The sequence below is a fragment of the Malus sylvestris genome, chromosome 4 (assembly GCF_916048215.2).
Source record: "Malus sylvestris chromosome 4, drMalSylv7.2, whole genome shotgun sequence".
NCBI classification, from domain to species: domain Eukaryota; kingdom Viridiplantae; phylum Streptophyta; class Magnoliopsida; order Rosales; family Rosaceae; genus Malus; species Malus sylvestris.
The window spans coordinates 615,897-629,416 of NC_062263.1; the positions used below are offsets into that span (position 1 = coordinate 615,897).

At 36.3% G+C, this 13,520-nt stretch overlaps 1 protein-coding gene across 1 annotated transcript; it reads left to right on the forward strand.

Annotated features, from left to right (window-relative positions):
* The first annotated feature begins 7,726 nt into the window (after nucleotides 1-7,726).
* Nucleotides 7,727-10,643, forward strand: LOC126618062 (cyclin-dependent kinase inhibitor 5-like). Its single transcript, XM_050286160.1, has 3 exons — nucleotides 7,727-8,489; nucleotides 9,813-10,016; nucleotides 10,152-10,643. The coding sequence occupies exons 1-3, from the start codon at nucleotides 8,053-8,055 to the stop codon at nucleotides 10,219-10,221; spliced, it is 711 nt and encodes a 236-aa protein (XP_050142117.1). The 5' UTR covers nucleotides 7,727-8,052; the 3' UTR covers nucleotides 10,222-10,643.
* The last annotated feature ends 2,877 nt before the right edge of the window (nucleotides 10,644-13,520 follow it).

The window sequence follows — 13,520 nt, forward strand, 5'->3', positions numbered from 1 at the left end:
TAATTTTTTTTTAAGAAAAAAATTACGTAGTCTATTCTAATTTAATTTTATGAACATTTTAACCTAAAAATATTTAGATTCCGATAAATAATAAAAAATCACTAAAACCGATATCATGAAACTCGTGGAACACTATGAAAGAATATGAAACACATAAAATAATTTTTTTAATTACCTTAGCTATTGGATTTAAATTTAGACCGTCAGATCTTTCTTTTTTTACCATTAGATTTGATCATATTAGATCATAGCCGTTAGATTCAATGAATTTACAAATACAAAACTAAAAAAAATACACATATATGGTGGGCTAGCCCCACTAACCCAGGAGAAATCCTGGATGACACATCCTGACCGGAGTCGAGACATGTTGGCCGTCACTCTCACGTGACGGCCAACGTCTCGACTCCGGTCGGGGTGTGTCTAGCCACCTTCTCGCTTAACTTCGGAGTTCCGACGGAACCCGAAACCAGTGAGCTCCCAAAAGGCCTCGAGCTAGGTAGGGATGAGAATATACATATAAGGCTTACATGATCCATTCCCCCACGGTTTTGTTTTTGGAAACTCACTGGCTTTGGGTTCTGTCGGAACTTCGAAGTTAAGTGAGAAGGTGGCTAGAGCACTCCCATGATGGGTGATCCACTGGGAAGTTGCTCGTGAGTTCCCAGAAACAAAACCGTGAGGGCGTGGTTGGGGCCCAAAGCGGACAATATCGTGCTACGGTGGTGGAACGGGCCCGGGAAGTGGTCCGCCCCAGGACGAGATGTGACATTGGAGCAAGTTGAGGTAAGTTTAGAACCTAAAATTTGAGTTTTAGTCCAAGGATTATAGTAGGTCAAAAGTATATAATATCGTTTATTAAAAAAAAAAACTAATTAACTTTTCAAAGAGAGAGATTCTAAACTGATGAGAAGTTTTAAGTCAAAGACCTCGATAAAAAATTAAAAATCAATAACGTTTTAGTTTAAAAAAAAAATTAGTTAAAGACCGAAACCTAATTTTCTCATAATAATTTCTTAGATCTAAATTAGAATTCGCATTACAAACAAAAACAGTAGGACCCGAAAAGATTTTCAGCAACTTGCAACCCTAGTTTTCTTTCATTTAGCCCTGAGATTGAACGAGCGATGTTGAACGTGCTACATGTTTTGTTCCAATCTCATTCTTTCCCATCACAAGATCTTGCTAATTTTCTGGGTATTAAAAAGCACAATCTGTCTTTTCTAACAACAAAAAAACAAACTACTATGGCTAGCTAGCTACTACAAAGTAAGGCATCTCGCACTTGACACTGTGCTTCATGCATGCATGTTGATGATTACAGGTCTAGTTTCATCTCCCTGACTCATAATCCTTTTATAAGGAAATGATTTCCACACATTCTTATTTTCTGTTTCTGCACACGTTGGTGTATGAAAGTTACTTCCGTTTTGACATTTGTAGATAACAATATATATGAACTTCAAACCATAGGAAAAGAGAACAAGAGATGACATTTGGGTTAACCCATTTATCATATAGAGCCCAAGCTTGTTCACATTAATTAAGGAACCTTTTAGCTTACATTTGTTCATTATTCACATTAGACGTACTATCTGATTACATTGTATATATGTTGTTTTTTTTTTTTTTTTTTTTGTTGAACAAACGATATTAACTACATTAAAGGGAGGGGTATGTGTTTAACCTCACACTGAGCTAGCAATAATGTGGTTCAAATTTGCCTTTGACGATAATCAAACCTAAGACCTCTTACAAGTGAAAAGGAATAACACTAGACCGTAGTACTAAGTGGCACGTTGTTCTTATACCATGAAAAAAATTGTGATTTGCATTGATTTCATTAGTATAACAATGTACAGTATATATAGTTACATCATGATTAGAAAACTATTTTTTATGCATCTTAGAAACTTAAGGATTAAGACTTCAAGAATTATATGCGCACTTGTGGGCTTTCCTATAACAAATTCAAACTATAGTACGAGGGTTGGGTAAGAGTGAGGATTCCTCGCCGGATCCTCTTTATGGGAATCCGGAAATTCTCTAATCACATCTGTTCATTTTATATCGTGGGGTCAGTTTTTGTCAGGTACTGTTTATATTTAATTTTACATAAAAAAATTTACAATGATTTATGACAACACTATATACGATAAACGGATGTGATTAGAAAATCCTCAGGATCCTCACGAAGAAGATCCGGCAAGGATCCTCTTGGGGTTGGGTAATAGCTGGCTACAACATTGCATTTGAGGTCTCGAGTTTAACTTTCTTTTTCTTCAATATTCTTTACACAACATATGGCTATTTTTCATAAGACTAAAAGCGCTTTTAATTAAAATATTTTCGAAACCGAAAATTAATTTCTTCAAAAATGCTTTCAGATTTTATAAACACTTTCAAACAAATCCAAAAATATTATGATGCTCCACGATATGAGATAAGACAAAATTTTAACTGTTGAATCTTAATTTTGTGCAATTAAACAAAAAAAATTAACGATTAAAACACCAAGATTATCATATACTCATGAGCACTTCAGAAATTTCCTTAAAACAAAATAAAATTTTCTTAATTATTTTTTAACCAAATTTGACGCTCACCGCTCGAGATCATACCCAGGCAGGTTTTTTAGGTAGGAAAGTGGGAAGTTTGTAGCTACTGAAAATTTTAGGGACTTTCCAAATTGATGGACTGCCACCCACGCGCTCATTCAAACTGCGAGTGATGCAAGCGTCCAAGTATGGCAGATATGTAAACCACTCTCCATAAGGAAAGTTAGCAACACTCGCTCTACAAACAGGAGACAAAACACCATTTCTCCATGGGGCAATGGTTAGGCGCGTCAGTTGCAGTTTCCTGTGGGGAAAGTGAGAAAGGGGAGCCTTATCGTAACAGAGTAGTCATTGGAATTATAAAATAAATTGAACTTTTCCACCTGGGCACTGACGCAGGAGGGTATCCAATGACAGGGGCATCTCTCGGCTTTTAGCTCTTTTCAATTCTTATCGCGATACGAGATTACTCTTACTCTCGTTTTTTTTATTATATTTATTTCACTTTTAGATAATGTTATTCATAACCTCTTTTTAGATTTTACACATCCTCTATTAATTTTTAGGAAAACTAATGAAAAGGGCTTGAAAACTTTGGGTTTTAATGATAAGGACAAAATAAAGGGTAAAGTGAATAGTACCAGGATTGACTTTTTAGTGTAAAAATGTGGTTTTTCGTTAAAGTGAACAGTACCGGGTGCTTTTCGTTAAAGTTCCCTTAATTTTTACCATTGATCATTTTCAATTCTTTTGATTCAACGATTTAAAATTAAAAAGAGTTCTTAAAAGGTAAAAAGATATGCTTGAATAACATCACCCTTCTTTTTTCGAGTTAAGTCTATTAGTCATACAGACACACAAATAACAATCATCGAAGTTAATGAGGAGTTCCTGTTCCAAAGTGTTACAAATAAGTACCTTAATTAGCACGACTGTGGCTCTACGAAAAATGAGAGGATTCGTCAAAAATGACGTTGAAACCACTCATCATGCCAATAATTTTAAACCAAATTTCATGTGGGAATTGGATTCTTTCCGAGGCAATGTCTCGGGATCCTACTGACCGGACAACATGGGTTGTTGAATTTTGATCTAACGGCTACAAATATGGGGTCCCTCTAAAAGTTATAATAATTGTAGCCGTTGAATCAAAATCCAACAGTCCATGTTGTCCGATCAGTAGGATCCCGAGGCATTGCCTCGAAGAGGATCCAATTCCTTTCTATAGCCTTGGTTATATGAAAAATTATCATAAAACATGAACACAATTTACTTTTCGATTTTTATATTCTATTTTGATTATTTGATTCGATAATATGCAATGTTCTAAAGATTCATGCCTAAGGCCACTTAGGAATTTGGCATTTGATTTTTAGAAGGTAGATTCGACAGTGACTTTGTAAAAAGATCAACGAGGTTGTCTTTGGGATCTGCTATGCTTGAATTCAATCTTGTGATGCTTTAGCTGCTAATGCAAGAAGAAAAACTTCAGCACAAAGTGCTTGATGTTGTCTCTTTAATGTCTCATTTAATGTATCATTTATTAATCTGATCGCCACATGCTGGGTTGTCTTCCTAGATCGTTGTTGGGATATCAACGATGGGTGAAATATTGCATGTACTTCGAAGATGCTAAATAATGCATCTCAACTAAAAGCATTCACGTGTGGCTTCATGTAGGGCTAGAGTTTCAACATGATTCAAAGATGTTGAAACTAAGGTATGCTTGGTTGATGTCTAAGATGTTACAGTACTCCCAATAGTAAAGACATAATCTATTTGAGAATGTGCCTTGTACGCCGGAGAACGGAGTGCCATTGGAGGTGGTGTCTGGTGACAACGGGGCCTAGCACATAGCTCAATGTCGTTGTTCTTAACCTCAAACTCGATCAATCGGTAAAAGAGGAGTCCCCGTCCACTTCAATGTTGGAGAGCCTCAACACCGGTGAGTTCAAGGTTGTCGTGGTTTGCATCTAAGGTTGCAAACATCATACTCGAGGTCGGTATTGTCGCAGTGGACGTCGACGAATGGAAAAGCACAGAGAAGTCATCAATTCTAGATGGTTGTTCAATCCGGGTTGGACTTGGTCATCGGAGATGCCTATCGTCGTAGGAGGTGAGTCGAATTTTTCTGGAATCCTTTTTTCGAGATGGCGATGAGATATGCGAGGCAGACAACATTGAAATGATGTATCGCAGACCTAGGAAAGAAGATGACATTGAAAAGATGTCTTTTCTAGCAAGGCTAGGGTTTGGACATGATGACTCAGTTTGGCTCAAAGCCGGCACGACTTCAGGTCGTGGCTTCTGCGCAAGTTAGAGTTTTGAAATACCCTTTTCTTTTTCATTTCTCACACACACATAACAACAAGCAATTTACATTCTATGTGGGGGCGTTTGTTTCACTTCCTTATGAGGAATTGGACTAGACTGAACTACAGTCCCATGTTTGATAGGTGCTGGGACTAAGTTAAGTGGGACTAAAGGGGACTCGTGTGGAATAGAGGCCTCCTCAAAGGTTCTTAGCGAAGTCATCCCCAAAGCATGGAACTTGCTAAGACCGGCTTCTTCCTCCTCCCTGCGAGCCCCTCTGTGAGTTCTGGGCTTCTTCTTCTGCTCCTATGTTTTCACAAACGCTGAGAGCCACCATCATTCCCCTCTTGCCAATTCCCCCTTCCCCTCCTCCTCTCTCCTCGCTTTCTTCTCTTTCTGCTCCGTCGAGATCCGAGCTCGGCTCGAACTCGACCACGACGGCAACAGTTGCTTCATCATGCTAGTACTGTATTCTGTTATGGCGGCGACGACTCAGTAGCAGTCGGCTTCTCATGCGCAGAAGATATTCTAAGCACGCTCGAGAATTGTTGTAGGCCGGTTCCGCCGCTCCACAGACTTGCAGCTCCGATTGAATCCATAGACTTGGAAAGCTCTCTCCAGTTAGAACCTTGCATCGAACAAAAACCAGAAAAACCAAGCTTGATTCTTCGTTTTGCAGAATTTTGTTTGGCAATTAATCAGAAAAAAGAGGAAAGGGAAGGAGAGTGTGGGACGGAGAGAACGAGGAATTAAAGGATGGAGGCTTCCAGAGAGAGGGAGAGTATTATTAGAAAGAAAAAAATATAGAATTAATTAATATAATATTATTAGATATGAATTAAAAAAATATAAAATATTGTAGTTTGTTATTATCCTTCTTTTTAGTCCGACACTACATCAAACGCTTCACTAAGTCAGTCTAGCTTAGTCTAGTCTAAGTTAGTCCAGCTTAGTCCCTGAAGCTAATCCAGTCCGAGATAGTCCGGTGCAACAAACGCACCCTGAAGGTTCTAAAAAGCGCTAGGTGATAGTCGAGCATAGAGAGCAAAGACCTATCGCTTAAGCGTTTAGGCGGGGGCCAAGGTTTTTTATTAATTTTAATTAATTTTTTAATAATATATAAATAAATGTCTACTTATACTTAAAAAATACATAATTATACTGGAATAGATAAATTGCAAAATAGAATGACATATAAATTATACAGTACTATAACATATTCAAAACATGAGAAACAAATATATAATGACTGTTCATCCAAGAATCCAACAAGTCTATTACTATTTATTAAAAAAATAAAATGCAAAATGGAAGTAATCTATTATGTCTAAGTGAGAATCACGATCTAGGCAGGCTAGGCACCCTTCCTTATTTTTTAAACGCTTAGGAATTAATTGTGGTAGTGGTCAGTCGCCTAGTGCTTCCTAACCAACTTCTAGGAGAAACATAATTGATTGTGTTGATCTTGGTAGCTATGCCACCCACGACATTTAAAGAACAAGCATTCAGGCGAGATAAGGGCAATGCCCTCACTCCGCAAAGAAACTCCAATCCTAAGACCACAAATCATCGAGTTAAGTGCTAGGTGGAGACTTTTAGAACACTAGGTTATACATTAATCTATTGGGGCTAAAAAGGGCTATGTAAAAATGATCTTTGCACTTCATGATCCGTATATCATGTAAAAATGCAAAGAGTTTTAAGCCAACAATAATATCAAAATAATTCAAAAAGACAACACTAATGCTACATTTTTTTTAACAAACGATATTATATACACTAAGGAAAGGGGGTGGGGTTAGCCTCACAATGGGCTAGCAATAATGTGGTTCAAATTCGCTTTTGGCGAGAATCAAACCTAAGACCTCTCACTTACAAGTGAAGAGGAATGAAAAATCACTTATGCCGAATATGTCTTCATACTCAACTTTTCTTTTCTAATTTTATCCCTAAAAAGAAATATACAAATTTGAGTCTAAATTTCATATTTGCTTTCCTATCTTTACCAAACATGGTAATAGGAAAATGTATCTCTCATCCAATAGAAAATGACATGAGAATGTATTTCACATGAATTCCTTTTTTCATGCCAAACGCACCTTAATTGGGAAAATAAAGGAACAAGAGTAACTAGCCTCCTTAGTTGATTTAATTTTTTAGTTTCAAGTATTTGATTACATATTTCAACGAGAAACTTGTATTTTTCTGAGTACATATGTAAGTAATACAAGAAAAATGAAGAAATAAAATGATTTTCATACTCATACGTTAGTAAATGTGGAGAACTTAAAATTGATATAACTTATATTTCTATTCTTTGTAAGTAAATATGCCTATTATTTTGGCCGGAAACAAAAACTTGCTCGGCAAATAAACAAAGTTTCTCATTCCAATAAAAGGGAAAAAGGTTATTTATCCAAATTGTATTGCTTTCCTAGTTTAGAAAAAATAATAATAAAAAAACCGAATCTATAAACTACTCCAAATGTTTTTTATTTTTATTTTTAACAAACGATATTATATAAGAGGAGGTGAGCCTAACTTCACAATAGATTCACACTATTTTCTAATTTTTAGTACATATTCACTGTATTCCAAATTAAAACCGTGACCCCTGTACTAAGAAGAAAAACGACTACTTTTGTAAAAAAATTAAGGATAATTTTATCATTTTATTTTTATTTAATGAAGATTTTTTACGAACAAAAATAATTGATGATGAATAAACTTGAGAACCATTTTTATCAATTTTAAATCTTACGATCTAAATAAGGGGTTATATGGTAAAAAGCCAAAGAAAAATGAAAGCAAAGAAGAATAAGAGATTTTGGAGAGAGAAAATGAAATTGAAAAGGATGGAGAGGAGTAGAGTGGGTCTGATGAATTCTCCCAACTCCAACCCTGCCCTTTCTTTCCCTTTCCTTCTTCAACTCTACTAGTCCCCCCCACCCCCCTCCCTCTCTCTCTCTCTCTCTCTCTCTCTCTCTCTCTCTCTCTCTCGGCACTGCCACTTACTGCAAATTACAAATACCCTCCCATTCACCCTTGCTTTGCCTTCCTTTCCAATTTTCCCATTTTCCCCATTTTTCCCAGTTTTCCGTTCTCTCTCTCTGTCTCTCTCTCTCACATTCAATGAGTTGAACAAACAATTTCACCAGAGAAGAAAAAAGAATAGCAGGAAATGGGCAAGTACATGAGGAAGTCCAAGCCCACAGGGGAAGTAGCAATCATGGAAGTCTCACACTCCCAACCCTCTCTTGGGGTTCGCACCCGAGCCAAAACCCTAGCTCTCCAGAGGTCGTCGGCTCAACCTGTCACCTCCGCCTCCTATCTTCAGCTCCGTAGCCGCCGACTCGAGAAGCCCCCGATTCTTATGACCAAGCGGCTCGAGCCCAGAAGGCAGAAACCCAAGACTGGTCCTAATTCCAGGGCAAGTTCGAGGCTTGGGGTCGAGTCTCGGTGCCAAAAGGCTGAGGCATCTGAGGAAACGGCGGCGAAAGAGGAAGAGGACCGAGGACAGAATGAGCAGGGTAACACCAACGACAACGAAAATGGTGATTTGGGTGTCGAAGAAGCTTCGTTTGGAGAGAATGTGCTCGAGTTCGAAGGTAGAGAGAGGTGGGTTTTCTCGGTTTTCTTATTGTAGTTTTAATTTTCTGCGAAACCTCATCGTTCTCTTTTTCTTTTTTCTTTTTTTTTGGGGGGGGGGGGGTTTGTTTTTCAAGAACAAAAAAACTTAGAATCTGTTTGGTTTCTGAGAAATTGAAAGAAAATTGAATGGAGATTTTGGGGGTTTTCAATGTTTTGGTTAGGGGAAAGTGGATAATTTTTAGTGAATTGAAAATTTGTGCAACCAATTGCTGCTGTTTAGTTTCTACCGGACCTCTTAGTTTTAGGGTTTTCTCTCTAATTTTTAGGGCTCCGAATGAGAGATAGATTTAATACTTAGGGTTTCAAAATGTTTTCATTTGGGGAAATGATATTTTACTGTATTGAAGATTAATTGCAAGTTTCATAGCCAGAGTATTTCTGCTTACTTTTATTTCTTGATTTTCTCTTTCTTTTGAATTAAAATCCTCTATTACCGAAAAAAAGAAGCTGATTTTGTGTTCGTTATAAGGAAAAAAAAGAGCATTTTGTTCTAAATTCTTCTTAAAATCTCTGTATTCTGTTTGGATGCTAAGAAAATGAATTTGTCTACCGGATAAATTGTAAGAAAGAGAAAGAAATGGACAACTACAAATTCTGATCTATTCGGATTAAGAACCTGCAAAGGCAATCTTTCAAAAAACTGAGATTAATAGAACTACTTGTTTAGCATCAGGTCATTGTTCTATCTGACAAAACCAAAACTAATTTTTAGAAATTTAGAATTTTTTAAAAATATATATTTGAAACACTCTTGGTATTATTTTCTCAGAAAAGTGCAACTCTAAATTTTCTTGAAGCATTTTGAGTGAAAAATTTCTCACCAGATACGTAGTAGTATAGTGATTTGTCAATTAAATGTACTAGGATAGTGATATGTAGTAGCATGTCTTCATTAAATGATTTGTCGATTGAAGCATTTTGAGTGAAAAATTTCTCACCAGATACGTAGTAGCATAGTGTCTTAAGTAATTACTGTTTCTGATTGAGTCAGAAACTAAAAGAAAGGACACTAATGTTACTTCATGGTCGATTCTTTTTGTCAATGATATTTGAGATTCAAAACTTGTACATTTAGACAGCAAACAACAGAGAGGATAATAATGTTACTTCGCGGTGTGTTATTTTTGTTAATAATATCATTGCATTATCCTTACCTATAAGTTAACAACATTTGAGATGCAAAACTTGTATTTCTTTTACAAACAAATTACTGCGTCGTCATCTAAGCTTAACTTGGGGTTACATTTTCCTCCTTGTTATATCTAATGGGTTTGATCTTCTTTATGACAGAACCACAAGGGAGTCCACGCCGTGTAGCTTGATACGGGATCCAGACATCATCAGAACCCCTGGTTCTACTACCAGGCCCACTAGTTCAGCTGAAGCTAATCGGAGAATACAGAACTCGTCGCAGAGGCACATACCCACAGCACATGATATGAATGAGTTCTTTGCTGGTGCTGAAGAAGAGATGCAAAAGAAATTCATTGAGAAGTACGTTATTCATTACTCTTTTAACTAGTTTCAAGTTTAGGCTAGACTTTTTATCACTCCTCATATATGCTAAATACAAACTTGATTTATATTCTCACAAATGATATCATATTTCTGCTGTGGGTTTATATGCAGATACAACTATGACCCTGTGAATGACAAGCCGCTCCCCGGGCGTTATGAATGGGAAAAGGTGGATCCTTAGAAGACAGTAGCATATCCGTCAGGACTTCCTTTCCGGCGCATTCTTGGTTGATCTCGGGCTAACTAGCAGGGTTTAGGGTTTTTAGTAGTTGAGGTGATGGTTGCTATTTCTATTTTCCATCACCCTTCTTTTACTTGTAAAGAAGTAGGAGTGGCAAAGATGTGTAGACTAATGATCTGTAACATAACAGGTTCTGTGAGTACACAACAAATACAAATCAAAGAGTCCCGTGTCTAACAGATCATCTCAGAGAGAGGAAGGGAAAGAGGGTTTGAGATGCAGGGCTAGGGTTAGGGTTAGGGTTAGGGTTAAGTCAATTAGGTCAGTCGGTCTATGTGGTACAGAAAGTTCAATGTCTATACTTCTACTGATGCAAACTTTAGGAAACTGTTGGAATAAACATGGCCCTTTTCCCCTCTTCCCATCTGCTATTCTATTAACTTCTGCAGTATTCAAATTTGTCCTTTATATTGCTATGTGAGACAATAACTTCAGATGATCAGGTGATGGTGCCATTTCACTGTCTTCTCGGAGCTACATTATTTAGTACCAATATTGTTTAAATTGTTTATTTTTTCAATTTGTAATTATTTTTCATCTTTTTAACTTTTTTATGAGGACGTTATCTTAGCATAACAGAAGGGTTGCTCATTTGTAACCGAAATGTGAGTTGTGAAAACAAACACATTACAAAGCTAGGGAGGCTGCATGTGATGGACATCTCATGTCGCTCGCAAAGTGGGGACTCTTATTGACTTGGAGTTGTACTTTTTTATTTTATCTGCTCGTGAGAAAGGATAAGTTTTGATGGTAACCGAGCTAATGGTAGGGTAGGTTTTCATGCTTTATGATGGAGATGTCTACTTTTTTAAAATTGAAAGAATCTTTTCTTCTCCATTTTCATATCATGGTAATATTCAAGCTAAATTTAACGCGAGTTACTGCTGTATGAAATTGTTGGACTTTTGTATGCCAACCAGAGTTTAAGTAAATGGAAGAGCGATCAACAGATGGCCACATCATTGTATTATGAGATGTGAAGACTAAGGGTGAGCTTGTTTTTTGGACTGATGAAAATGTTTTCTTATAATTAAAAGTGATTCTGACTACGTTTGATTGAAAAATTTTAAAAATGTTCTTGGGTTGTTCTTCTAAAAGACAAGTCGGGTAGAAAAAAATGTTTCATGATAATTTGCATAAACACTTATGAACAAAAGTACCTCCTACAGAAGCATCGTGAAAAAAGTTCCAAGTAAAAGGTGTGTTAGCCATTTTTTCTTATATAAAGACTGACTAAAAAAAAAAACAGACAAAAAACCGCTTTAGATCTCACTTAAGCTTGTATATTCAATTCAAACAGTATTTTAAAAGACCCTAAAAAGTATAGATGTATTCAATGAAAATTTAAAGGAGTATAAAAATTCAGTTGTGTTTAACTAAGATCTAGTGGAGTCTCTAAAATAGGTGCATTGATAAAGTAATTGATTTGAGATGATTATAAAACGTGATGGGGTCAAGTGGATTTTGAGGGATTAATAGTGTATTTTAGATTGTAATAACAAATTCAACATCTACCTTATAAGTTTGATGGACTTTTTTTATATACCCTCTCTCTCTCTTTCCATTATATAATACACACTTTCTCTGCTATCATCATCTTGTCATGACTATCACCACCATCTTTTACCACGATGTTGTCACCACCACTTTGTTATGAGTCATGACCATTACCACGGGCGCAGCCACCCACATGATTAAGATGGGTTGCAGTCCAAGTGTAGAGCTATATACACATCTATTTTCATTTCTCATGCATTTCTCTCAGTTTTCGGCTTTTGAATTGAATGAACTGATGAAAATCAATGGCAAAAAAATCAATAAGGGTGTGTGAATAACACTATCCTTTTTTAAACTCATGCTTTAATGGCTTATGTTAATGCATGTAACTATATAGCCCACTCATCTCCATTATATGTTATTATTTCATGTATATCTAGTAGAAGATATGTAATAAATAATATTTTTTATGCTGATAATAATAAATTAGTTATATCTCCCCTCCCCCTCTATCATATTTGTTAAATAAAAAGACCATTTATCTTATGCGGTTTAGCCTATGTACTTCTTACTCAAGAAAAGAAAAAGAATTTTCATTTAGTTCACAATTAAATCTCTATCTCCTCAATTCCTTACTTTTTGTTCCGATTTTCCAATGAAAGGAACCTTTGGTACGTTCTTAATCTTTTTATTTCCTTATTCTTGATTTATTTAGTAAGTTAATTATTTATATGGTCCTTGAAGTTGTCGGTTAGGGTTATGATTTTGAGAATTGTTTATAATATATTGTTGTTCTTTTATATTGATTATTATATAATTTTATATAAGACAAAAATAAACATATGATTTTATGGTACTAATTTCAACGAACCCACCCAAGAAAAAAATCCTGACTTCGCCCTTGACCATTACCACATTGCCACGACTACCACCACCATCACTTCCAGCACGATACTCGCCCCAACCACCTTCACCACCATTATAATCACAACCATTGCCACGACACACCTCGACTGCCACCACCATAACCTTCCATGACCACCTTGTAATTAACGCCATCACCACTCCTATCGTCATCGCCACCATAACGACACCATATTTCCATGCCCACACCAACTTCCACTAGCACCCACCGCCACCGCCTTATCACGACCACTACTGTCATGACCACTACCATTACCTGCTCCTAACCATCACCTTACCATGGTCGTAGTGACCATTTCAAATATGAAAATTCGAAACTACCAAAAATGCTCATTAATAAGTGGACCACTAAAAAGTTCATGAGAATCCATTAAATTCACGATAATATTCTCACTACTATTGAAGTTCATGTAGAATTCAGTCAAAGTCGACATGAAGTCTATGAAAGTCAAATTAAACTTCCTCAAAATTCATGAATTTGTAACTCTATAAAAACCCTTTGATCTCAATTGAATACATCTCTCGAGTGATTTGGAAACAAATGGAGATCGTGTTGAAAGAACATAGGTCCAAGGACGACAATATGAGTTTCTTAGAAGATTTGGAAAAGAAAAAAAAAAGGGAAATGCCTAGATAATTTTGACGCCTAGACCTACCAAGTAATTTCATAATGTATCATTTCTGCACTTATATTATGACATATAATGTATCAAATGCGGAGCCATGAAGGGACCACAATGGTCCCAGGCCCATTCTGATCATTTTTTCATTAATAAAGATTTAGTTTTATGTTTATGATTTTTAAGGTTTTTTCATAG

Bases quoted from the DNA above. Each gene is read 5' to 3' on its own strand.
- LOC126618062 (XM_050286160.1), top strand. From the start codon at position 8,053: ATGGGCAAGTACATGAGGAAGTCCAAGCCCACAGGGGAAGTAGCAATC. The intron at 8,490-9,812 runs GTGGGTTTTCTC...TCTTTATGACAG, and splicing joins GAGTTCGAAGGTAGAGAGAG to AACCACAAGGGAGTCCACGC. The intron at 10,017-10,151 runs GTACGTTATTCA...GTTTATATGCAG, and splicing joins CAAAAGAAATTCATTGAGAA to ATACAACTATGACCCTGTGA.